Source organism: Cucurbitaria berberidis (assembly GCF_010015615.1).
Source record: "Cucurbitaria berberidis CBS 394.84 unplaced genomic scaffold K460scaffold_2, whole genome shotgun sequence".
Taxonomy (NCBI): domain Eukaryota; kingdom Fungi; phylum Ascomycota; class Dothideomycetes; order Pleosporales; family Cucurbitariaceae; genus Cucurbitaria; species Cucurbitaria berberidis.
In genome coordinates, this window is record NW_024468936.1 from 3,389,627 (window position 1) to 3,411,161 (window position 21,535).

The 21,535-nt window shown below is 50.2% G+C and overlaps 11 protein-coding genes across 11 annotated transcripts; 4 read left to right on the top strand and 7 right to left on the bottom strand.

Annotated features, from left to right (window-relative positions):
- Positions 1-313: 313 nt before the first annotated feature.
- On the bottom strand, positions 314-1,647 carry K460DRAFT_279933 (uncharacterized protein; the record flags this gene model as incomplete). Its single annotated transcript, XM_040928366.1, has 2 exons — positions 314-1,475; positions 1,529-1,647. 2 exons carry the CDS (start codon positions 1,645-1,647, stop codon positions 314-316), a joined length of 1,281 nt encoding a protein of 426 aa, XP_040790766.1.
- Positions 1,648-2,127: 480 nt separating this feature from the next.
- On the bottom strand, positions 2,128-2,614 carry K460DRAFT_353217 (uncharacterized protein; the record flags this gene model as incomplete). Its single annotated transcript, XM_040931701.1, has 2 exons — positions 2,128-2,162; positions 2,230-2,614. The coding sequence occupies 2 exons, from the start codon at positions 2,612-2,614 to the stop codon at positions 2,128-2,130; spliced, it is 420 nt and encodes a 139-aa protein (XP_040790767.1).
- Positions 2,615-3,761: 1,147 nt separating this feature from the next.
- Positions 3,762-4,916, bottom strand: K460DRAFT_333998 (oxidoreductase ucpA). The gene is made up of 2 exons (XM_040930899.1): positions 4,686-4,916; positions 3,762-4,603 (listed from the first exon to the last, which is right to left on the bottom strand). The coding sequence occupies exons 1-2, from the start codon at positions 4,773-4,775 to the stop codon at positions 3,935-3,937; spliced, it is 759 nt and encodes a 252-aa protein (XP_040790768.1). The 5' UTR covers positions 4,776-4,916; the 3' UTR covers positions 3,762-3,934.
- A 973-nt stretch (positions 4,917-5,889) lies between these two features.
- Positions 5,890-6,494, bottom strand: K460DRAFT_279040 (uncharacterized protein; the record flags this gene model as incomplete). Its single annotated transcript, XM_040928299.1, has 2 exons — positions 5,890-6,390; positions 6,438-6,494. 2 exons carry the CDS (start codon positions 6,492-6,494, stop codon positions 5,890-5,892), a joined length of 558 nt encoding a protein of 185 aa, XP_040790769.1.
- Positions 6,495-6,859: 365 nt separating this feature from the next.
- K460DRAFT_384376 (kinase-like protein) lies at positions 6,860-8,099 on the top strand. Its single transcript, XM_040935495.1, has 5 exons — positions 6,860-6,990; positions 7,044-7,339; positions 7,386-7,463; positions 7,513-7,628; positions 7,675-8,099. Exons 1-5 carry the CDS (start codon positions 6,866-6,868, stop codon positions 8,038-8,040), a joined length of 981 nt encoding a protein of 326 aa, XP_040790770.1. The 5' UTR covers positions 6,860-6,865; the 3' UTR covers positions 8,041-8,099.
- Positions 8,100-8,358: 259 nt separating this feature from the next.
- On the top strand, positions 8,359-10,146 carry K460DRAFT_364177 (uncharacterized protein; the record flags this gene model as incomplete). Its single annotated transcript, XM_040932957.1, has 1 exon — positions 8,359-10,146. A coding segment is annotated over exon 1 (917 nt), but the record flags the coding sequence as incomplete, so codon positions are not given.
- On the bottom strand, positions 9,963-10,324 carry K460DRAFT_69137 (uncharacterized protein). Its single transcript, XM_040938637.1, has one exon. It carries the CDS (start codon positions 10,283-10,285, stop codon positions 9,995-9,997), a length of 291 nt encoding a protein of 96 aa, XP_040790772.1. The 5' UTR covers positions 10,286-10,324; the 3' UTR covers positions 9,963-9,994.
- Positions 10,325-10,963: 639 nt separating this feature from the next.
- K460DRAFT_414796 (uncharacterized protein) lies at positions 10,964-12,103 on the bottom strand (the record flags this gene model as incomplete). The annotated part of the gene is made up of 2 exons (XM_040937701.1): positions 10,964-11,970; positions 12,071-12,103. 2 exons carry the CDS (start codon positions 12,101-12,103, stop codon positions 11,245-11,247), a joined length of 759 nt encoding a protein of 252 aa, XP_040790773.1. The 3' UTR covers positions 10,964-11,244.
- A 494-nt stretch (positions 12,104-12,597) lies between these two features.
- Positions 12,598-15,275, bottom strand: K460DRAFT_375105 (acyl-CoA dehydrogenase NM domain-like protein; the record flags this gene model as incomplete). Its single annotated transcript, XM_040934735.1, has 6 exons — positions 12,598-12,757; positions 12,822-13,456; positions 13,569-14,042; positions 14,430-14,697; positions 14,747-15,069; positions 15,207-15,275. 6 exons carry the CDS (start codon positions 15,273-15,275, stop codon positions 12,598-12,600), a joined length of 1,929 nt encoding a protein of 642 aa, XP_040790774.1.
- Positions 15,276-15,525: 250 nt separating this feature from the next.
- On the top strand, positions 15,526-17,553 carry K460DRAFT_334007 (26S proteasome non-ATPase-like protein regulatory subunit 3). The gene is made up of 2 exons (XM_040930900.1): positions 15,526-16,076; positions 16,124-17,553. Exons 1-2 carry the CDS (start codon positions 15,630-15,632, stop codon positions 17,252-17,254), a joined length of 1,578 nt encoding a protein of 525 aa, XP_040790775.1. The 5' UTR covers positions 15,526-15,629; the 3' UTR covers positions 17,255-17,553.
- A 37-nt stretch (positions 17,554-17,590) lies between these two features.
- On the top strand, positions 17,591-18,994 carry K460DRAFT_334010 (ankyrin). Its single transcript, XM_040930901.1, has 3 exons — positions 17,591-17,653; positions 17,765-18,109; positions 18,173-18,994. The coding sequence occupies exons 1-3, from the start codon at positions 17,651-17,653 to the stop codon at positions 18,797-18,799; spliced, it is 975 nt and encodes a 324-aa protein (XP_040790776.1). The 5' UTR covers positions 17,591-17,650; the 3' UTR covers positions 18,800-18,994.
- Positions 18,995-21,535: the final 2,541 nt, after the last annotated feature.

The window sequence follows — 21,535 nt, forward strand, 5'->3', positions numbered from 1 at the left end:
AGTTATTAAATAAATAAAATTTTAATTTTTAGCTTTTTTACTAGTAAAAAGTGGCTCATCGGGTGGAGTGGCTCATCGGCTGATAAGCCTCGGTACCTGGGTTGATGCACAGATGTCGCGCTAGTATGTGAGACGCGCACGACGCGCCACCTACCTTTCTCTACCATCTTACCATCTTCACCTCTTCCAGATCCTGCCTGAGAACGCGTCAAGCTTCGAACGTGCATAGAAAAAATATGGTGGGTGCTCAATAAGGTTCATTCGAGCTATGTACGGCCCATTTGTACGTTGACATACCCCCATACCATCAGTCTCAATGGAAAACAATTGACGACTTCTTCTTCTTTTGTTTCTTGATCTTCTTCGACGTCGTGGCACCGTCATTCAGCCCGTTTACCTGCGATCCGTCGTCTACAAGTTCTGCAGTTTCACTGTCTTTCCTCTCCAGATTAGGCGTTGGCGCAGCTTCTTCAACTTGCATCACAGAATCGGATCGTGTATGAGCAGACTTCTTGAGCGCTTCTAGATTTGGCTCGGTGCCAACAGCCAATTCCGATTTCTTGCCCATTTGCTTGTACATCTTGCTCCTTTCGAAGCCTAGCTCGTCTGTGAAGGGCTCCGGTGCCTGCGACATCTCTACTGTGGGCTCGATGTCGTCCAGTTCCAAGGAATCCTCTTGTGCGATATCAGACTCGGACTTGGCCCCTGTAGCTGAGGCGTCTGTTTCAATCGGCATAGGTGATGGTGTACTGTCATCGACTAGCTTCGTTTCTCTAGCACTAATGTCTTGAGGCTCTTGAGCAGGCTCGGGCCCTCGAACATCAGCCGACTCAAAGTCCTCTGGAAGAGTCTCAGCTGTTGGAGTTACAGCTTCATCCTCCACAATAACCGGTACGACAGGGGCTCTGGCATAGTTACTCATCACAGTCTTCCAAACGACCTGGAGAAGTCGGCTATTGCCTTCAACCTGGGTAATGAAATCTGGCTTTCGGAACGGTTCTGGATCCTCCGCCATAGCGCTGTTAATCGCACCTTCCAGATACGCCGCATACCATGATTCATCTTCCGGTAGGAGTGGAAATGCATGGTCTCTCGCCATGGCAAGTGTGTCGAAGATGCCCACGTCCTCGCCAAACGAAGTGATCTTCTCCTTTGCGAGTTCCACGAGCCCTGGTAGCTTGTAGCGGACAGCTGCGCAGTACACACACGTTCCGAGCTTGTAGCTCAGTGCCACTGCTTTGTCGGGCTGAGAATGCGTGTTTAGAGCTTGGTATTTACCAGTATATAGGTAATGCACGAGTGTATGTGCTGTCGCTTCGTCGACCTCTGGTAGCGGCACCGGCTGCTTCTTTAAGCTCCACGGATTAAACTTCGCCGCAAGCTCTGCACTTTGGCAGAGGACGGTGCCGTGGACGTCAAAGCGAGTAGCGTCGGGTCCGACGTCTAGGGTGACCATCTGAGCGTTTGCGTAAGGTCTGCATTCTTTGTGAGTGATTGTGTACGTCAAACCCTGAAGTAGATCACTCACGACTTCTCATAAGAATTGACTGCCAAGTCTCCGACACCGTATGCATATCCATCCAGCAACTGATAAGACCCTTCATTGTCGCGCGACACGGCCAAAGTTGAATTATCACTGACAGACATCTTGCATCCACACAAAAGTCATCAATCGCCCGAGGACTGCTCCGTCAATTACATCCGACCCGTACACTCATTTTATCCTCAACCACCCCTCAACCGCCAAAATGAGGCTCAAAACCTCTGCGTTGTCAATCCACTCAAAGACGCGGGGCTTGCATGTCTTTATGAGCTGGCAGTAGGACGGCATGTTCAGCCTCGTAGGTGCAATAACCTCGATTGGCCAGCCTTGCGCCCTGCACCGCACCGCTCACGCGACATGACGAGTGGTAACTCACGAATGGTGCTGAGCTGAGGAGGACCGGTGAAATCGGGCTGAGCCACATTATTATTGGGTGATCTAGGGCCGCAAGTAAGCCCAAGGTTCCCGGTGCGGTACGCCAAAGGTGGTCTGGCCAATAAGTTTCAAATAAACGCATCTTGAACCCAGCAGCGAGCACGGTCTCTTTTCCCATTACTACGGGTGAAATTATTTTCACACTTGGTCTACATATCTTTCTTGGTTATATACACTCTAAAATCTGTGTGACATCATCATTTCGGATGTGACATGCTGGATATGTTGGTGAACTTCAATGTTTCACTCACTTATGAATCTCTTCTCGAACTTCGCCTTCAACTCCTCTTCGCTACTAGCCTTTGTCTCTTTCCATTCTCCAGGGACGTACTTCTTCGCGAGCGCTACCATTTGTTTCTGCGTGACGACAGCATCGTGAATGAATATGTTGCGATTCTTGGTTTTGGTGGGGAGTTTAAGCGCCGCGGTGACAGCTTTTCCAATTGTGACATTAGACGTGAAGCTGGTTTTGCCTTCGCCAGCAGCATACCATGCAATCTCCTTGTTCTTCGCGTTGAAAAGTAATGGCAAATTTGCCAAAATCATATCCAGAAAAGGGCCAGTAGAGAACAGAGTCCATTCAATTTCTCCCCTCTCTGCCTTTTCTTTTAGATGGTTCTGTATATCGGCTGACATTGCATGCACCGGTAATTTTAGGCCTCAGAGTCTGTCGTCATGCCACCGTAGTCGCTGGGGATAAAATGGCTGATGCCGACTTAGATAGCATAAGGGGACTTTTGGAGCATATACGCCCTAGCTAAGCTATCGCTGGTTCTATGAAGGTACATTGAACGTGGAGATGTTCGTGATTACATCGATCCTTCCAGGATAGGTCGAGACGGCCGTCAAAAATGGTTTCAGACCTCATCATTGTGGCTTGGATGGCAGCATCGACTATCAGTTTCTGATTTGAAATGGCCCGGTTGTTCATAGCGGTCACGATGGCATCTTGGCCTTTGGAGGCGGAGACAAGAGACGAAAGTGAACTGTAATCAACTTCGACGGCTTGGACGCTAGAGGCAAGGTCTCCGAGGGAGACACGAGAAAGGATTGTCACTGTGACGGTGAAGCCAGCTTTGATGAGCTGTTAGAGGATCGAGCTGCCGAGAAAGCCTTTCTATGAATGTCGTTAGGGGGCAGACGGTATTTTGAATGTAGAATTCAACTTACGCCAATTAGAAGGACTTTCTGAAGAGCAGGGAAGGCGATGGCAGTTGAAGAACGTTGTTCGCGTCTCAAAGAAGAAAAAGGTATATTAAAGTGATGAGGGTAGCTTACTGGAGCAGTTTATGAGGAGCATGAATGCTTGCCGGTGTCCGTTCATGTGTGCATAAGTAGAATACAATATACATTCTTTTTATTTCCTCCTTACTTGGGTATCTTGTAAACGTCGCATTTGTAGATCTTGCACTGACTAAATTTCCACACTCGACGTGCCGAGATAGTAGACATGATCATTACCAAGGATTCGTTCCATGACACTACGACTGATCTTTGCGTCGCGGTACCGTACCGTTCATTGCGTTGCAACACTGCTTTTACGATTTGCAGAGAGCTTTCCGAGCTTTACAACTTTTCTTCGCTGACTCATCGGATCAAGCTAAACGAGGGATAACTAGGTAGCTTGCACTCTGCTGTGTTTTGTGCTTACATGGTACGGGTATATTTCATATCTGCTCGGTCGCCGCCTATCAGACAATTTTCCGCATTTAGTCCGGATCTATTTTGTACAGCCCCACCGATAAGTGAAGGGTGGCTGGACGGAGATAGCGTATATCCGGTTGGACAGACACCCACACTTTACGGCGACACCTTGAGCAACACATTTGGAATTTATGATTCTAATATCCTCTACCTCTAAGAAAGAGTTTCAGCTTTACCGAAGATTTAATCAGGACGTGCCCATGAAATAGCTCGCGTACTCAATAACAGATCGTTCCAACCTCTAGTCTGTCCTTACACCGAAGAACCACTATCGATGGAAATGTTCTGCCCAGTAATACTCCGACTAAGTGCCAAAGTCCTGACCTGATCCGCAACATCCTCGACTGTCGCCAAACGCTTCAACTTTGTATTTCCAATCGCTGCATTCCTCTTGCTCTCCGGAAACTTGAGACCCCACTCCGTCAACAGCATGCCCGGAGACACACTATTAACCCTGATCTTTGGCGCCAGAACTACAGCTAAACTCTTTACAAGATGGATTTGTGCTGCCTTCGTGACTGCATAGGGGACACTTGAGCCGGACGGCTTGACGCCAGCCACACTAGCTGTCGAGATAAATACGCCCTCGTTTTCGGCTAGCGCATCTTTCGCCGCGTACGCAAGCCAGAGATGTGTTTTTACGTTCATGGTGAAGCATTTGTCCCAATCGTCGTCATTGACTTGTTGTTCAATGTCTGTGAATGTGGTCATACGCGTCCACCCAGCATTCGACACGACTACGTCTAGTCGGCCCATTGTGTCGAGAGTTTCTTTAACGAGGTTCTGAACGGACGTCTTCGAGGACATATCGGCTTGGACGAGATGAAAGCGCGGGTTTGCTTGCGAGGAGCTGCCGGGTATTGAAGAAAGCTCTTTGATAAGGGCTTGGGCTCTTTCAGAGTTAGACGAGTAATTTATTACCTATGAGTGTCAGCTCGATCATTCTATTTCAAGCCGTACGACCAACGTAACAAGCTTATTGTTTCAAAGCAGGCACACATACGACTCGAAAGTCTGGCGCGAATGCGCGAGCTATTTGGGCACCCAGGCCTGCCGAGCTGGCCGTGATGAGTGCTACTTTGGTTGCTGCCATTATGTTCCGTTGAGAAAGCCAGAGGAAGTGATAAGAAAAGTCTAAAGAGTGATTTCAACAAAATTAATTGACTACAGATGTTGCAGACGCATCTCCAGCTTGTATTAAAGCCGGCTACTCTTGCAAAGGCGGGGTTGTCGTTCCGCATTCCGGAATAACACTCGGAACTGTTCCGTTAGAGTTCTAGATAGTCCCCGCTCCTATCGCACGGAAAATAGAGACCTATGCCACTCGAGATAGGGTGCTAGTTAGTATGGTCAATGCGAGCCCCTGTGGGTAATTTTCGGAACTGACGATCTGCAGAAGCACGTGCTTTCTCCAAGTACACTTCAAGAGTACTTTCGCTACACGCCAGTAGACCCTCCACCATGACATCCGCCTGCGCAGCCCACACCTCGCAAGAATTCGCCGCCTTGCCATATCACGATGGACCTGGGCGCAGTCCTTTTGAACAAAGAAGCACGGGAAATTTGCCTGATGCCTTTTGCTTCAATGGCACGGATTTTTGCACCTGTTCCTCACCTCGTTGAATGGATGGAAGTGATGTGGCATCCTTCTCCCCAACATGGCAAAACACAAAGCGTCAGATATTGGATATGCGGAAGCCGCTCAGTCTACTTGAAGATCTCCCAGAAATACACCCTTGACGCTACTTGGGCGTGCGCGGTCGGCGTTCTCAAAGAGTCCAGATCACCAGGCTTGCGGGAGTACATTAGCGACAAAAGTATAAACGACGACGCCACCGTTGTGAGAGAATTAACCGAAAGGAATATTGAAGATATAAGAGCAGGAACTGTCCGAAGGGGCGACTTAGTTGAACTTACAGTCCAATAGACACTCATGTCGAGTGTTGTAGCAAGATGCCCCACCACTTTTTAATTTTATCCTATGTTTTAACCCAATTTAAGGAGCGGTATTGTTGATTTAGCATCATTACCACTAATAAACCCGTTTTAATACTTGATAAAGGGGAAAACTGCATCTATTGTAGTCATTAGTCGCAGAAGTGTCGAGAGTGCGGGCCTACAGACTCATATTATGGAAAGACTAGACGGCGCTTGGCCATACTCGGCTTTCGAACACCAATGATAGCGAGACTGCAGATCTATGTCTGCTAGTATGGGCCGCCGGACTTGAACTTGCTTCTGTCAGGCTTATTATCCTCAAACCTCCTCGCATCTCGATAATTACTGGCCTGTTCGTCAAACTTTGAACCTAAGTTAGTCCACATCTGCATCTGGACCTCGTCCGTGGACTGTGGAAAATAGTCAACCCTGGTATTACCGTTGTCCTTATTTTGAAAGCGGCACACCAAAACCATGTCCTCTTCTTTCGAGAACTCATTCATGGCCGTGAAGTAGTCTCTATTTACGCTCTCTGCGTAGACTCCTTCCTGCACAGGCATCTCTTGCAGCCACTTCGCGCAGTCTTCGACGGTCTTGCCCACCCATGGCGATGAGAAATCCGCTGGAAGTGGGGGTTTAGTCGCTTCCGGAGGTGGCTGATGGGTTTGTTGTGGTGGAGGCAAATCGTCGTACGAGTCAGTTGCAACCCAGAGATTCCAACCAGATTGATAATCTCCGTTATAGGCGCGCACTAGGCTGTTATTGAGATACTACAAATATTAGTCTTGGTGCAACAACATTGCCAAGTGTCTTATACCTCATTTGTAATATCTTTGTCAAGGACGAAGAGTGCGAATGGAGGTTGAAGAGTCATCTTTGGTGATTGTTGCGGAAAGAGTGAGTACAATTGCTGGTTTTTCTATTCACCCGGTGTTTAGTCATCGAATCGCTACCCAACGTAAAAAAATAAGTTCACTGACGTCGTTATAGAACCTAACCAGCATCAGACTCGATGCCGCAGGAGTAGTGGAGGCAAAAAGGGGGAAAGAGGCAAACCGACTGTACGAACAAGAACATAGCAGCTTCTGATATTAGTGGGCTATTACCTTACGTATATTTGGTTGGTGACAGTGAGTTTTTAATAATAACTTCTGATAATTCGCGTCATGCTGCCAAGGCCCTTGCGGCCAGCCGCGAATGCATCTGCCGGTGCCACACCCCTTCGAACACAAACATAACGCGTTCATGGCGCTACGTGTTGGACAAGTCCTTTATGGAGCGAAAGGAAAATATGAACTGCTATGTCCGCTGAAAGGTTCCACTGTCTTCAAAGCCAAAGTGCTGTCCAACCCTTCCATCCAAGCAGAATGGTGAGGCTCTGCCACGACATAACTCAAAAAGCAACCGTTCACCGTCGCCACAGGGCTATGATCAAAACCGCAGCTACCGACGATGAGAAGATGTGCTTGAAGCGCGAATACCGCAATTACAAAATTGACGACATTGCTTCGAGCCCATACATCCGAGCTATGTGCGATACTGTACGATTCAATGAACATCAAGACGACCCATCGTGCTTGGTATTTGAATGGATGGATCATGACTTGCGATCGATAACCGCGCCCGAATTTCGAGGAAATGCAAGGTTACCCAAAGTCGTGTCCAAAGCGGTCCTATCGGCTCTCAACGTTTTGAAAACACTCAATGCTGTCCATACAGGTAGCGGTCTTTGCTCCACTTCCATTACTAGTACTTAAATGCCTAGATGTCAATCCGAACAACATTTACATCTCCTACGTTGATGGGACTTCTCCAGTCGCTAAGCTAGGAGATTTAGGAAACAGTAAGAGCTCTCTTTCACCTGTGTCTATAACCATCTCTCATTATTACAGCGATCAAAGATGGCTCCGCAACCCAGCGTCTTCAAAGCCTACCTTGCAGAGCACCAGAAGTCTGGCGAGGCTTACCGTGTCAACATTCCTCAGATGTATGGTCCTTCGGTGCTACGGTTAGTGCTCATATCTGCCTCTTTGAGAGAGAGCTAATTTTAGAAGTTAACAGCTCAATTATCACCGCTAACCCTCTTTGGTCCCGGTGACAAGATCATTAAAGGGCAAACTGAAGCATGGTGCATTGCGAAAATTATCCGTCTCGTTGGCTCGCTAGGTCAACCTATTGATAGCCAGATTTACAAAGAGGAGTTTGAGCTTGCAGAACAATTAGCGATTATGGATCATCCGCTTGGTTCCATGAAGCTTATTACCAGAGGCAACTGGCGTGAGGAATTGCAACATATCCCAGATCCTCCAGTGTCGCCAGACTTGCTAGATTTCATTGAATCTTTACTCGTTATAGAACATACTAAGAGACCTACGGCTTCGGAGGCATTGCTGCACCCCTTTTTGGAATCCCCTGCTTGAAGAAGACATCGGCCTTGCGAATCATTGTAGCTAACAGAGATTTCCAAAAGCATTTGGCGAAAACGGCTCATGGAATTCGTGAAAGCGTCTGTGTGAATCATTTTCCTGCAGATGATACTGCTGGGCGCTTTTTTATGCCATGATATTTGAAATCCTCCGTCACCAGATTTGCTAACAATTGGTCTAATCTAGACGTGTTCCTACGCATGCCTATTTAATTTTCCATAAACACGGAACATATAATTGTGTTCCTGTTCCAAAGATACTTGTGCAGTCCAAAAGTAAAAGCCAAACAGACAGCAAACATTCAATTTCGTTGCATGTATAGCATGTCCTAGAGTGGCAAGTTCACTTTGGCTATATAAACTCTGCAGCAAGACATCTGGGGGCAAAAGTGGATAAGAGCATGTTTCCAGCTCCCTTGGATGCTTCAAGTATTACTATGAGTAGATATAGAGCGCAAGGATCCAGACCCTGCGACTCTTAATTACAGTATTACAGATTATTCGTAAGATATTGTTGTTACAGCCTGTGCAGACAGGTAGGTTGAGATGAGCGTTACTCTTCCTTCGATATGCGGAAGAAACAGAGTCGCTAAAAACCTCAGTACCCCATCCCAGGTATAAAACGCCTTGTAATGCCCGAGAAGATATCTGCCGCTGAATTAAGTGGCCACAATTCAAGTGGCTCACTTGTCCAACGCCTGCCGTAAGTGAGAGGAGATGTTGTACATGATCCGTATGCGCCTTGATGCCCTCCAAAATCCGAGTATTAGTATACAGTTTCTCCGGGTCCTACCCGGGTACTTTCATTTCCGTTGTCGCTTCTAGACTCTCCAGTGAGAAGCTTTCCAATCGCTGCCATTATGTTGTCGTGCGAGCCTTATCTCTCCCTGTTGTACAATCGTATCATTCCCTAAATCATGGCTTGCTCTTGCCCATCTTCGGCGACATAGGAGGGAACAGTCTGCAATCCGACTTCATTTTCTTCACAAACACCAAATACGCCTCCAGAGCTTCGACCTTTGTGGGGAACGTCGTGCTACGGTCCATCCACATCTTCAAGTACTTGTCTGAGCTCAAGTCTTTCAAGGCTGCGTACCACTCTCCTGATGAGGATGATTGCTTTAATGAAATAGCAAGGTGTCTCCCTCCTAGCCCTGTTATATGGCTTGCTTGTTTTAGGCAGGCAGCTTTTAACTCGTTGACTTCTGCATCCTGCTCCGGTGGTTCCTGTGCAAACGAGCCAATTCCGATTTTCGACAGGATATCCGAGCGTACGGGTTTTGAAGACGCGGCCTTTGGGGACTTTGGGGATGGGAGCTTCGGGGATGCAACTTTTGGAGACGTGGACCTTGATGATGATGTCTTCGAGGACGACGTCTTCGAAGATGAGGTCTTGGAGGACGAAGTTTTGGAGGATGAGGTTTTTGGAGCCGTGGTTTTCGAGGACGACGCGGTTGCCGAGGATGTGTTTTTGGATGATGAGGGTTTCGAGGATGAGGCCTTCGGTGTTGGTGTGCTCGGTGTTGGCGTCTTCGGGGGTGTGGTCTTTGCGGGCGGAGTCTTTGATGTTGGGGTCTTTGGCGCCTCGATTTTAGGACTCGCGGTTTTTTTGGATGCGCTCTTCGAGGGCGTGGTTGGTGCGGGCGTAGCCGTAACCTTTGAGGGTGCCCACTTCGCGGTCACGGTCTTCGAGGGCACGACTTTTGGCGGTTCCACAGGCGGAATCAGAGCACTCGCCGCGCTCGTCACGGGTGCTGAAGGCTGGAATTGCCCGCTCGCAATCTGTCGCGCTCGTTCCTTTACACTGAGAAACATGTTGGTTGAGCGATGTGATGGGGTCAGACGTACTGTGGAACGCGTCGGGGCATTCACACACTTTCAATGACTACCAGGACACATTCCACTACGCATCGGCCAGCATGCGGACATGGGCGCACGCCGGAGAGGTGCTAACGGGCGAGCCGAGATTCGACCAACATCCATCTCAGGAGAAGAGAGGTGGCAAATGGAATGGTAATTACCGGTAAGCGGACACGTTGTGCCAGCTGGGCGGTGCGCGGTCTCTGCCGCGGCAGCCGTCCGTTCGTCCCGCCTTCTAGAACAGAAAAGGGGGTGAGGGTCAAAGAAACAGTAAACATCCAGTCCAAACAGCAGCCACACATGAATACTACCAAGGCATACACGATTGGGCCTGAACAGGTAGTAGTGTGTAGATTGCCGCCCATGTCCTGCATATTCATGCAAGTAATGTCGATGATTTCCTGCACGGCGGGTTAAGCGATGCTAAAGGCGAGTCAACGTTATCGATAAGATACGGTCAAAGGTGGCTGTGCTTTGTGAGTACGAAGGCGCGTTAATGCTGTGCCTCTTGATAATATATTGAAGGACTTATTGATATTACACAGCTAGCAGATTTTCCAATTGTAGAGGTTATTGGGCAACGAACAATGCCACTGAGTGAGAGGACAGCATGAAGCATATTACGTTCGTCACACACGAGCAAAACAGAGCAGGAGGAAAAAAGGCAAAGAGCGGGCCTTGTGCCACATAAAACTATGTTCGGTTGGTATATGCTGACCCCGCTGATCGGCAATAGAACGCGTGCATTCTAATTATACCCCTGAGCTGCAAGGCCCACAGCCGTGCGACACACTGCATTTGAACCTTGATTAGATGTTTTCACAGCCTTACCAATCAAACAAAATGACAATGATATCGGCGTGACAAGAAATACCTGCAAGCTTGCTGTGGCCAACCCTCATTGCCTACAGTCACTCAAATCTAACGATCTATCTACTAATCTCGAGCAGAAGACTCAAGGTGTAAAGCATATCACTCTTGGATATTCTTGTTATAATGGCTAGAAAGGCAATTATCAAAGTCATGCTATTGATAACCTAGAAAGGTACAGTTTGCTTCGCCTAAGATCCGTGGAGAAAGTAACGCTCATATCCTCCAGTTTAATAATATGGCCGCCGGATGATCCAGGTGTTCACCAAAATCTGGCCTATAGTAAATCAGGTTGCGCTATCTCAGTCCATTCCAACCTTTTAGACTTGAAGATATCTATGAGTTCCTCCATTTCCACAAGAAGTCAACGTTTCCCCATCTCCATCCATTTAGGATACCATATCCATAGCAAGATCTTCAGCAAGGTTCCGTAACCTAAACTCATGAACGTCTTGTGTCCCAATCAGTCTCACAAGTTGGCGATAAATTCCTCCCATGCATGAGATAGCTCGTCGTCCGAGTCTGTATCCTGCTCCTCAGATACATTCCTGGATTCACCCTGCTCCAGGTCGAGGTCTCGCGCTGCACTATCACATGAGTCCAGATAAGCCTTAGTCCACGAAAATGTAGAGCTGGCAGCATCACTCTCCCTCGCGAACGTGACACTAATTTGTCTTGGTCGCTTATTCGTCTGAATAGGCGCCCCATTACAGTTGTAACTCCGCTTCGAAGGACTTGGGCTAGCGGTGTCCTCACTAGTAGTATCTCCATCCGCCTCGCCAGAGAGATCGACAAAGTTTTCCGGCGTAATGTGCCCATACTTCTCGAATGATGATTCGATTCGATCGCGAGCAACGTTTCCGCCACTGAAGAAGTCCCGCTGGATGCGGATAGCGTCTTCTAGAGTCATGACCGCATTCGCCTTGATGATAGCTGCATGTCGATCCTTCTTGCCGTAGCGGGAAGACTTCCCATCCTCGATAAGAGCAATACTAGATGCCTCGCTAGCCTCGCTGTCATACTCTGTATACCCTCCGCCGCGACCTTCGAGCTCATCTCTCGTCTTGAGCTCAAGATCGTCACCGTACCACGACCAGGCTGCCAGAGCGATATCCTCGAAGCTGGCCTCGTTGACGTACTTACCCCATTTGCGGAGACGTAGTTGTATAGTCGATATCGGCCAAGGTGAGATTGGCTGCCTTATGGTTTAGCTTGGGCGCCGTATGGAGATACATCCGTGCGAGCTTCATGGGAGTAACTGCATGATGCCTGCGTTTAAGAAACGTGACCCATACGTCGGAACCGTCTTTGGTGTAGGCACAAGCCATCCTTCGGGCTCGAAACTCTAGTTTGCGCGGCGACCGGACTTGCTGAGGGACTTGGTATTAGCTGGACTGCCTGGAACTGTGGCCGTACGTGAGACATACTGCCATGGTGAGTTGATAACGCTGAACTTGAAGTCGATTGGATTTGGCTGGAAAGTGTATAGTTGGAAATTGAGAAGAGTTGGAATAGATGGTGTTCAGGTGTCGTCAGCTTGGGCGTGGATTAATTTACGTCTAAAAAGGCGTTGAAAGGTACGGGAGATAGCAGTAGGTGAGAGAAGAAGCAACTCAGCAAGGTAAAGGTGATATTGAGCTTCTATACATATCGATAATAAGATCTCGTCAGCGATGAGGCTTGGTTGAGCGACAGGAAATCGGACTATACGATACAACTGTCAGTACTTGCCGCTTTCAAGATCGAAAATAACTGGCGAGATTTCGTGTACCCGTAGTTGCCTTATCATTCTCCGAATGCCTTATTAAACCCTAGCGTGCGCTTAGGAAGGATACGTAGCAACCCAGGGCTCATAGTCTTCCCTCTGAAGAATCTTCTCGAGCTGCCTTCTCCTGACACCCACATTTCCGCCATCGAAGAGCGGCAAACAAGCCGCATCCTCCAGCAGCTTCGAAAACGGCATATCCTTTGCGTAGGATTTCCTATTGGACCAGTTAGACCCACATGCATGTGCAGAAGAGAAAAAAGAAAGGCTTGCAAACGTACATGCCCACAACATCCATACACTGCAGCACGACCCTCGGTGCCTGATCACTGCACCAAATCTTCGCCTCAAGCGCTAGTTCTAGTCTCTGCTCCCAACTTATCGAATCGTCGGTTGACTCGAAAACGCTCATAGCCTTCCACGTCAACGCCCGCGCGGCCTCAATCTTGCATTTCACATCGATAAGCCGGTCTGCTACTGCTTGATGCTTGATAATCGGTACAGCGCCGCCCCTGTCGTCATTCTTGCAAAAAGAGAGCGCAGCTTCGAATGCGTGGCGCATGACGCCTACGCACATGGCGCCTACGATGGCGGCGCTCATACCAAATGTCTTTTCGACGATTTGCGCACCTTGGCCGGGTGCGGCAAGGAGGTTGGAGGCTGAGACGCGGAAATTGGTAAAGCGCGAGTGTGGCCCATTGGCGGACTTGTGGCCGCTGAGTTCGGGGTCTGAGAGGACTTGGTATGCGGAGGAGTCATTTGCGGCGATGTCGTCGCGAGTAACAAGTAAGACCAGGATACTTGATGTTGGATCAGAGTTGGTGTCTTGAGGAGCATTGGGTTTGGACTCGCGGCACACGATGCATTGCAGGTCTGCGCCGCGGTTGTCCCAGCCGCCGGAATTGGTGGCCCATAGCTAGGAGGCGATTAGGTCGGGGCTCAGTATCATAAGATGTGACGATGGATGGAGAGAACTGGATAAAACAACAGAAACAGTGCAGTGAAAAGGTCTGGATCGAATCACCCACCTTCTCCCCGTCCAAAACCCATCGATCGCCATCTTGCCATGCTGTAGTCGTCAAACCTTTGCCACCTTTCTCGAGCCAATTTGCCGTTCCACCAGGCTCACTGTGCACAAAGCTGGCCAATCTTTCGCCCTCCTGCTTCAAGAACGGCGTTAAAAATTTCTCATGTTGCTCTTTGCTTCCCGCTAGAATTAACGGTGTCAACCCTAAGCCAGTGCCTAGGATGGTGAGTGCTGTACTCGGCTCCACGGCGTGAAATTCCTCAATGACGATGGCCGCGTCAACAAGACCGGAGGATGTTCCGCCGAGCGGGGTGGGGACTTGGCCTTTGATTAGGCCGGCAGATGTGGCAGCCTGATAGACAGGCAATGTAGACTGGAAGCGTTCTGTCTGTGTTGAAAGGTGCGCGTACAAGTTAGGGGCGGTAGATAGAACATGTTGGGCGAAGGCGCGGGCGTTGGTGCGTAACGCTTTTTGCTCAGGTGTAAGGCTAAAGTCTACCATGTTGAACGATTGACAGTGCCAAAAGACTACTTGAACCTAGAGCATGTATGAAGCACAGAGTTGTCTGGTTGACATCAGCTGTGATGGACTACTTATCAAAGTCGGGGTAATCATGTGTTGCCAACCCCGGTAGACTGATGCCGTCGGGAAAGGTGACCATTGGCTGCAAGATTTTAGCCTCTGCAAGCTCTGGTACAACTGCGCTGATAGGAAAAATGCTTTTATTACGTGGATGGAAAACATGGGTATCTTGTTGTAAATCCTCGGTCCCTCTATGTGTGATCGAACATGCTTCCACTCCAATGATAGCCAAGGCGTTCATCACCGTAGCCCTGATATGTCTCTTGACATTGAATGCACTCGGTCCTCGAGCTCCCTCTTCTTCCGCTCCAACTGTCGCATCTCTTCCTCTTCTCGTCGGAGGTCTTCTTCGGTCATGGGCACTAGGCTCTGTGGCTCCTCTTCCGCGTCGTCGGCATCATCGTGCATGGTTTCTCGCGATCGGTTCAGTCGTGTGAGCTGAATTTGCTGTTCCGCTAGTCGGCTCTCGTAGTAGTCTATCGAGGCAGTGACTTGAGCATGTCGTTGGCGCATTGTTGCAATCTTGTCATGCGCGCCTGGAATGGGGCTGTTACTGTTAGCCGTATACAATCATATCCTGATCATGCAAGACGCACTAGACTCCAAGCAGCTTCTCAGCACCCTCAAGTAGAGGCTCGACGTCCACTTCGTTTTTGTTATTGCCGTCGTAGGTTCTATAGCCTAAGCCTGAACCCGCGCCTCCTCCACCTCCTCTGCGTATGCGTTCAACCAATTCGTTTCCGAGCACAGCTGCGACTGCCGTGTTTCTTCTGGGCGCCCTTACGGCGTTCGCGCCTCCCCCTGAGATGCTGGCGCCGCCTCCATTGGGGTTGAAGATGGTGTTGCGCCTGTTGGTGGATACGGACGGTTCTGCATGTTTCGGTGGCGCTGGAGGTGGCGGGACGGAGAATAGTGCTCGCTCGTGCAGTTCGGTGTCGCGGATCAGGCTCGTGATATCATGGTTCTGTAGCAGCGCGTTTGTGAATATCTTGGGCGGGGCAAACCTGGGGCGCGTTGAGACGTGAGCTGCAAGGGAGGAAAGAACGAGGCATGAACATACGGCAACTCTGCAATTGATGTGGCGCAAAGTGAGATTTGCTCCAGGTGGGCATCCAGCAGCGTCATGACGGACATGAGACTATGAACACAATGTGTAACGAATCGTTGTGACGCGGGGGGTAAACAAACGCGACAAACGTCTCGGCGCTCGCACTACTATTCTCCGACGCCCGCGTCAGCGAGTGAAGCAGCTAGAGCTTCCGCCTCACCACCTACATCAACACCAACTCTATCCCGCCCTGCTACGCTTCCCCCACCCCGTGTGCGCCTTCCCATCTTCTCCCTCCAATATTTCAAGAGCGACAAGCATGGCAGAAGGCATGGAAGGCGTCGTCGCCGAGGCCGAGCAGCCCAAAACCGAGAACGTCGAGCAGAAGGCCATTGCTGGTACGTATATCCCACCAGCCTCCGCCGCGCAACATGCCTTTTACCTCCAAGTGCCCCTGCACCAACTGCACGACATCATGGCCCGTCCGCAAAATGTGTCCCAATCACATCATCGCCACCAACATGGCTTCGTGCAAGTATCTGTACCACCGTGCTGATCCAACGACGGTAGATATACGGGGCAACTTCATCCTTCTCGAACGAGCTGTCGCCCAGTTCGATACCCGCTTCACCCTGCGCGCCCTCCGCTCAATATCGTCTCTTCGCAAGAGGCTCACCGACCGCGTACTATGCTCCGTCATCATTCTGACATACTCGCCCAACAACGCTACGGCGCGCACTTTCATCGAGTACATTGGCATGGACGGCGAGGCGATACAGAACGTCGTGTCCCAGTACAAAGAGGAGGTGCAACTTAATAAGAACAACACCAAGGAGCCGCTACCTGAGGTCGATATATACATAGCTATTCTGATACAGGTATGTTTGTCAGCAGGCGATTGGGACGCCGAGATTAATGAGAGCAGGTCTATCTCTATGACCAGAGCGAGTTTGACGAGGGCGCCGAGTTCTCAGAGAAGCTATTGGACAAGATTCGGGAACTAAACAGACGGACTCTAGATTCGCTAGCAGCCAAGGCCTACTTCTACTTCTCTCTCTTCACGGAAGAACTAGATCCCAAGCCCCCGTCCAAGCAGTCGCCGATCATCAGTATCCGCGGAAAACTGCTTGCTGCGCTGCGAAGCTCAGTACTCAGGAAAGACCCGGACACGCAGGCGTCCGTCACCACATTGCTCCTCCGAAACTACCTCTCCACCGCCGACATCACACAAGCCGATCTCCTCGTTGCGCAGACACAGTTCCCTTCCAACGCCCCCAACAACCAGGTCGCTAGATACCTCTACTACCTCGGTCGCATACGAGCTATCCAGCTGTCCTACACCGAGGCACATGAGCACCTCATCAGTGCCACCCGCAAGTCTCCCTCAGCCCATGTCGCAACCGGCTTTTACCAGGCTTCTATGAAGCTACTCATCGTTGTGGAGTTGCTGATGGGTGACATCCCTGAGCGTGATGTGTTCGGTCAGCCCCGCTTGGAGCGTGCTTTGGAGCCGTATTTCCGCTTAGTCCAAGCAGTTCGTGTTGGCGATCTGCAGGGTTTCTTGAAGGTCGTACAATCATCCTCGAGCATTTTCCACAAGGACGGCACTTACACTTTGATCCTCCGCCTACGACAGAACGTCATCAAGACAGGCATCCGCATGCTGTCGCTTTCTTACTCGCGCATCTCCCTCCGCGATATTTGCATTCGCCTTGGCCTAGAGAGTGAGGAGTCGGCCGAGTACATTGTTGCCAAAGCTATTCGCGACGGAGTCATTGAAGCCTCGATCGATCACGAGAAGGGCTTCATGCAGACAAAGGTGGCTGGGGACATATATGCAACCCGTGAGCCTGGTGAGGCTTTCCACGAGCGCATTCGGGCCTGTCTGACCCTGCACGATGAGTGCGTCAAGGCGATGCGATACCCCATGAACCAGCATCGTCTGGAGTTGAAGAATGCACAAGAAGCGAGGGAGCGAGAGCGGGAGTTGGCAAAGGAGATCCAGGAGGGTGATATCGATGATGATGATGCGGCTGGTGATTTTGAGGGTTTGTAGGTAATACATGAGTGAGGAGCATTGGCGGTTGCGATCCTTCAGCATGTAAGATAGCCGCTACATCAATGGCGAGCATTGATAGACCAGCTTAGTGGGTATTGTGCAGGACCATCTCAACGATGCACAAATGAGAAACTTGATATGATCATGACGACTGAAGCTTCAATGGTAATCCAGTTCTATGAAGCCTGAGATATGATAATCGGAACACTCATGCTACCAGATGAGACCGCGAATCCATGTGCACATCCCACGTCGGTTCTAACCGATTGTAGCAATTGTCCGTGAATTAGCCTCCGCAGCTGACCCCCGCAACCGCGCGCGCGCGCGTCATACTCCCCACACTCAAACTTCAGGTACAGCACTTAACATCTCCTTTACCTTGGGCCCTCAGTCATGCTCCGCCATGTAAGTCAGTTTCCGCTAGACGCCTTCCTCTTTACTACTGTCTATGCCCTGTCTTTGAGACGATCAGTCAAGAGCCCATCCAGCTCCATCAACTGACCCAAACAAATACGCAGGATCGACGTATCTCTGCGTCTACGCCGTGCCATCCTCCTCAACGACCTCTCGCTCGTGAAGCGCATAATCCGCAATAACCCTAAATTTCTCCGCAATCCAGACTGGGCAGACAAAAGCAACACGTCTCTGCACCTAGCGGCGCGCAGCGGCTTCACGCTTATCGCGCAGTTTCTCATTGATCAGGGCCATGAAGAGGGCATGATAAGCCGGAACAATGAATTCGAGACGCCGCTTATGCTCGCTGCTATGGCGGGCAAGGAAGACGTAGGCGTTATGCTGGCCAAGCGGTTTCCAGAATGTATTACGTGGCGGAATAAAGGGGGCGTTGACGCTGTATGTTTGTGTATTTGTTTGCTGTGTTTGAGTTGTTTGTTCGCTGACACTCGACGTTTACAGCTCATGCTTTCGTCGGCCTCTGGCTCGGGCACGCTACACTTGATCCCTACGCTCATCCTCCACGGCCCTACTATCCTCACCGCGGCTGATCACTCGGGCAATACGGCGCTACATCATGCTTCTGCAGCGGGGGAGCTAAAAGCTCTCAGATTGCTGCTACAGTACGGTGCTAATCCGCTCGCTTCCAATGCGTATAGTTGGACGCCGGTGCATTACTCGGCCACGAGCGCGGCGGAAGCGTACTTCAAGACGCTGATTATTGAATTTGAGAAGAAGAAGGCGGAGGGGAAGAGGGCAGTTGCAGAGCGCGAACGTCAGCGCAATGCAGGAGTGAGACTGGTTACGGATCAGGAGGGCTTGGCTGGTGGTGTAGATAGTGGAGGCGGTCCTAGTACTGGTGCAGTGGGCTCGGCGAATAGTGGTAGTGTTGGTCTTCGTGGCAGTGGAGGGTGGGTGGGTGAGCGGCAGAGGGCGAGAGATGATGCGGCGATTGCAGGTCTGCCGGCTCCTGGCATGGAATGGAGTCCTGTAGAGAAGAGAAGGGCTATGACGCCGACTGAGGGCAGGGGCTGGACGTTTACACCAGAGGGTATGCGGCCAAGGGCCGAGACGGGCGAGTCCATATGAATGTTTCAACGGCGTTGAAGGGGGCTGGTCTCTGCATCTCAGATTTTGCTGGTTTCTGGGAGCAAAGTATATACCGAGCATGGAGTCTGGTGTCTAGTATATCGAATTATAGTATACTCTACGTTGTATCTAAGTCTACTTTCATCCCTTGAGACACTTGAAAATTGCACAAACAATTGATGATTTACATAGCACATATCCATATCTCCTTTTTCGTGTTCGATCATATAGGCCAGTTACAGTTAACATTCAGTCCATCACTGCCATGTTTTGCAAAAAAGGGCAGCATCCAGTCGCTCTCCATTCGATCGAGTCAGCAAAACAAACTCTGACAGGAGAGTAAAGTCGTCATCAGGGGTCTCATTGAAGGAAGTGGGTTGCCAGAGTCCTAACTAGACTGGTGTAATTCTGTGTCATGAATGGGAAGTAGTGTGAAATTAGGTAGAAGCGGTTTTGTCACTAGTGATGGATAGGACTAGGTCACACCCAAAACAATGATACAAAGTACGTGAAGAGCGCTGCCCACATCTTGTCTTGCCGCAACTCACCAAGTTCACTGTTCAACAATAGTTTCCAGGCGAATTCTTCATCACAAACAGGCACGAAGTCACGGACAAACTGTCAAGTAAGCAAGGGTCTGCAAATCCCCGATTCGTGTGATTCGGAATCCCGAGTCGTTAAGCCAAGAAAGCGGAGTACCGATACGCAGCCCACAGAATCCTTCGAAGAGAAAATCAATCTAGACCTTGCCAGAAGAGGGCATGATCCTTCGAGGACGGAATTTTCCACCTTGGGATAAAGATGCGAAATATGAAACAGAGCGAGCGTCCTCTTCCTGCACAGGATGACATGTTAAGGCGGGGCGTAGGATATGGAACAATTCCTACCGAGCGTTAGGCATCTACTGCTCTGTGTGTGTGTGCAAACTTGACTTTCTCGCTTCCTCTTACTGAGGCCTAGGCTTGGCTACATCGTTTTGACTACTGCGCATAACCTTCTGGCCTTGAAGCGGTAGGTGACAGTAAGAGACGCAGGGGTAAGTTGGCACGCAGATGATCCTGTAACCGCAAGACTAAGATTAGATCAGAGAAGGGAGTAAGGCATGTCGATCTGCAGAGGAACTGCAGTCATCCAAAGTTGGTGTATTCGAGGCTGACTATTCCTCAGTGAAGCGATGCTTAGTTATTGTTGGTGATGCTGTTGCTTACGTGCGATCAATAGCGCGGGGCGGTCAGCCTATACGACTTGTATTCAGGAGCCGACCGTGAATACCTTCCAAGATGACAGATTACCTACTTGTGCTCTTGGCGCTGTCAGAGTCCTGCGCAGACAATTTCGCCGTGGACTGTTGAACGCTTGGTGCGGCGCGGCCAACGGTAGCGAACGACGCAATTAATAACGTAGATGAATAGGCACCGCAAAACCCGGGATTTGGCCTCGGCAGGCCTGATCCTTGGTCTAAATCCTTCGATCGCGAAAGGCAGGTTAATTTCTGTCATGGCCGTCCCGTTGGACCCAAGTGCAGGTCGTCTAGGGAAGGTTTGGGTAAAGATCGGGCGCTATCGGACAGGGCCATTGCTTGGCCTACCTTAATCGTTTTCTCGGGGCCGGGCGACCCCTCAATCGTGGGCTCGCGGCAATAAATTTCCACGGTACGAGGATCCGACGGCGCAGCTCTAGAAATGCGATCAGTCGGTCAGGATACCGTGTCCTATGCTTGTGCGATGACGGCGCCTCTCGTGTGGCATGTCAGAGCCATATGGCTGATATGTCGCGGTTGAATAGGACACGGAAGCACGGCAATTTTGGCAATAGAAGGCGTTCCGATGGGAGAAGGCGACATCGCAAGCTAATTGCTGTAGATGATTAGGCGATACCGTGGCTATCTTGCGCTCACATTGTACGGGGTAATTTGCCCCCGGGTTCGTGAAAAGGCGCTGTCTGGAGCGGGCTTGGAGCGGCTGACCCCCCGGGGTGAGCAGTAGGGTAGGAATTATGCTTAACCTTATCTCTAATCTTACAGGTATAAGCGAGTCGGTTGATTACAGAGCGCTATCATATGCAAGATAGTCTTCCGAGGTCTTAGACGACCATTCGACTGCCTATTGCTGCCCCTCAAGTTTTCAGGTGTGTCCTTTAGTATAGGATCGCCTCGTACGAGAAGGTTGCGCTGTGGATTCAGGAGGCTCCTGGGCAAGCTTGCCAAATGCGATGACGCGGCCCTCGCACCGAGCATGCCGATACCGAGCAGGGCTCTTGGTGGAAATGCGAGGCTTGGCTAGTCGTGGAAACAACATTCGTGTTTGCTGCTTGGCAGACTGGAGTGTGACCGCGCCAATCAAGCACGACTCGGCCCTTTGTCTCTCTCCCTGGGCCAGCTGAGACGCTAGGCTTGCAGGAAGTGCTCCATACTCTTACTGCCTTGGGCAGCTCCTAACGAGTGTTTGCACTCTGCGAAGACGACTGGCTATCAGAACTCCCGGTGGATATGGTGGCCTGATGCCTGTTTCGCCTAGTGCTACCACGACGCACATGGAGTTGGAGCAATATCTGATTACGAATCCAAAGATGTGGTAATTGCAGAAGACATAACGTGATGAACGGTTCCGGAAGCGGAGCCTATGTCGGGCCTGTCCTACCGTCAGCGTGGGTAAATCGGAACCTTTGTGGCACAGAGTAAGCTTGACGGTAACCATAGGCACCAAGCTTATTAGTGAATTCTTTGGCCGAGCCTCC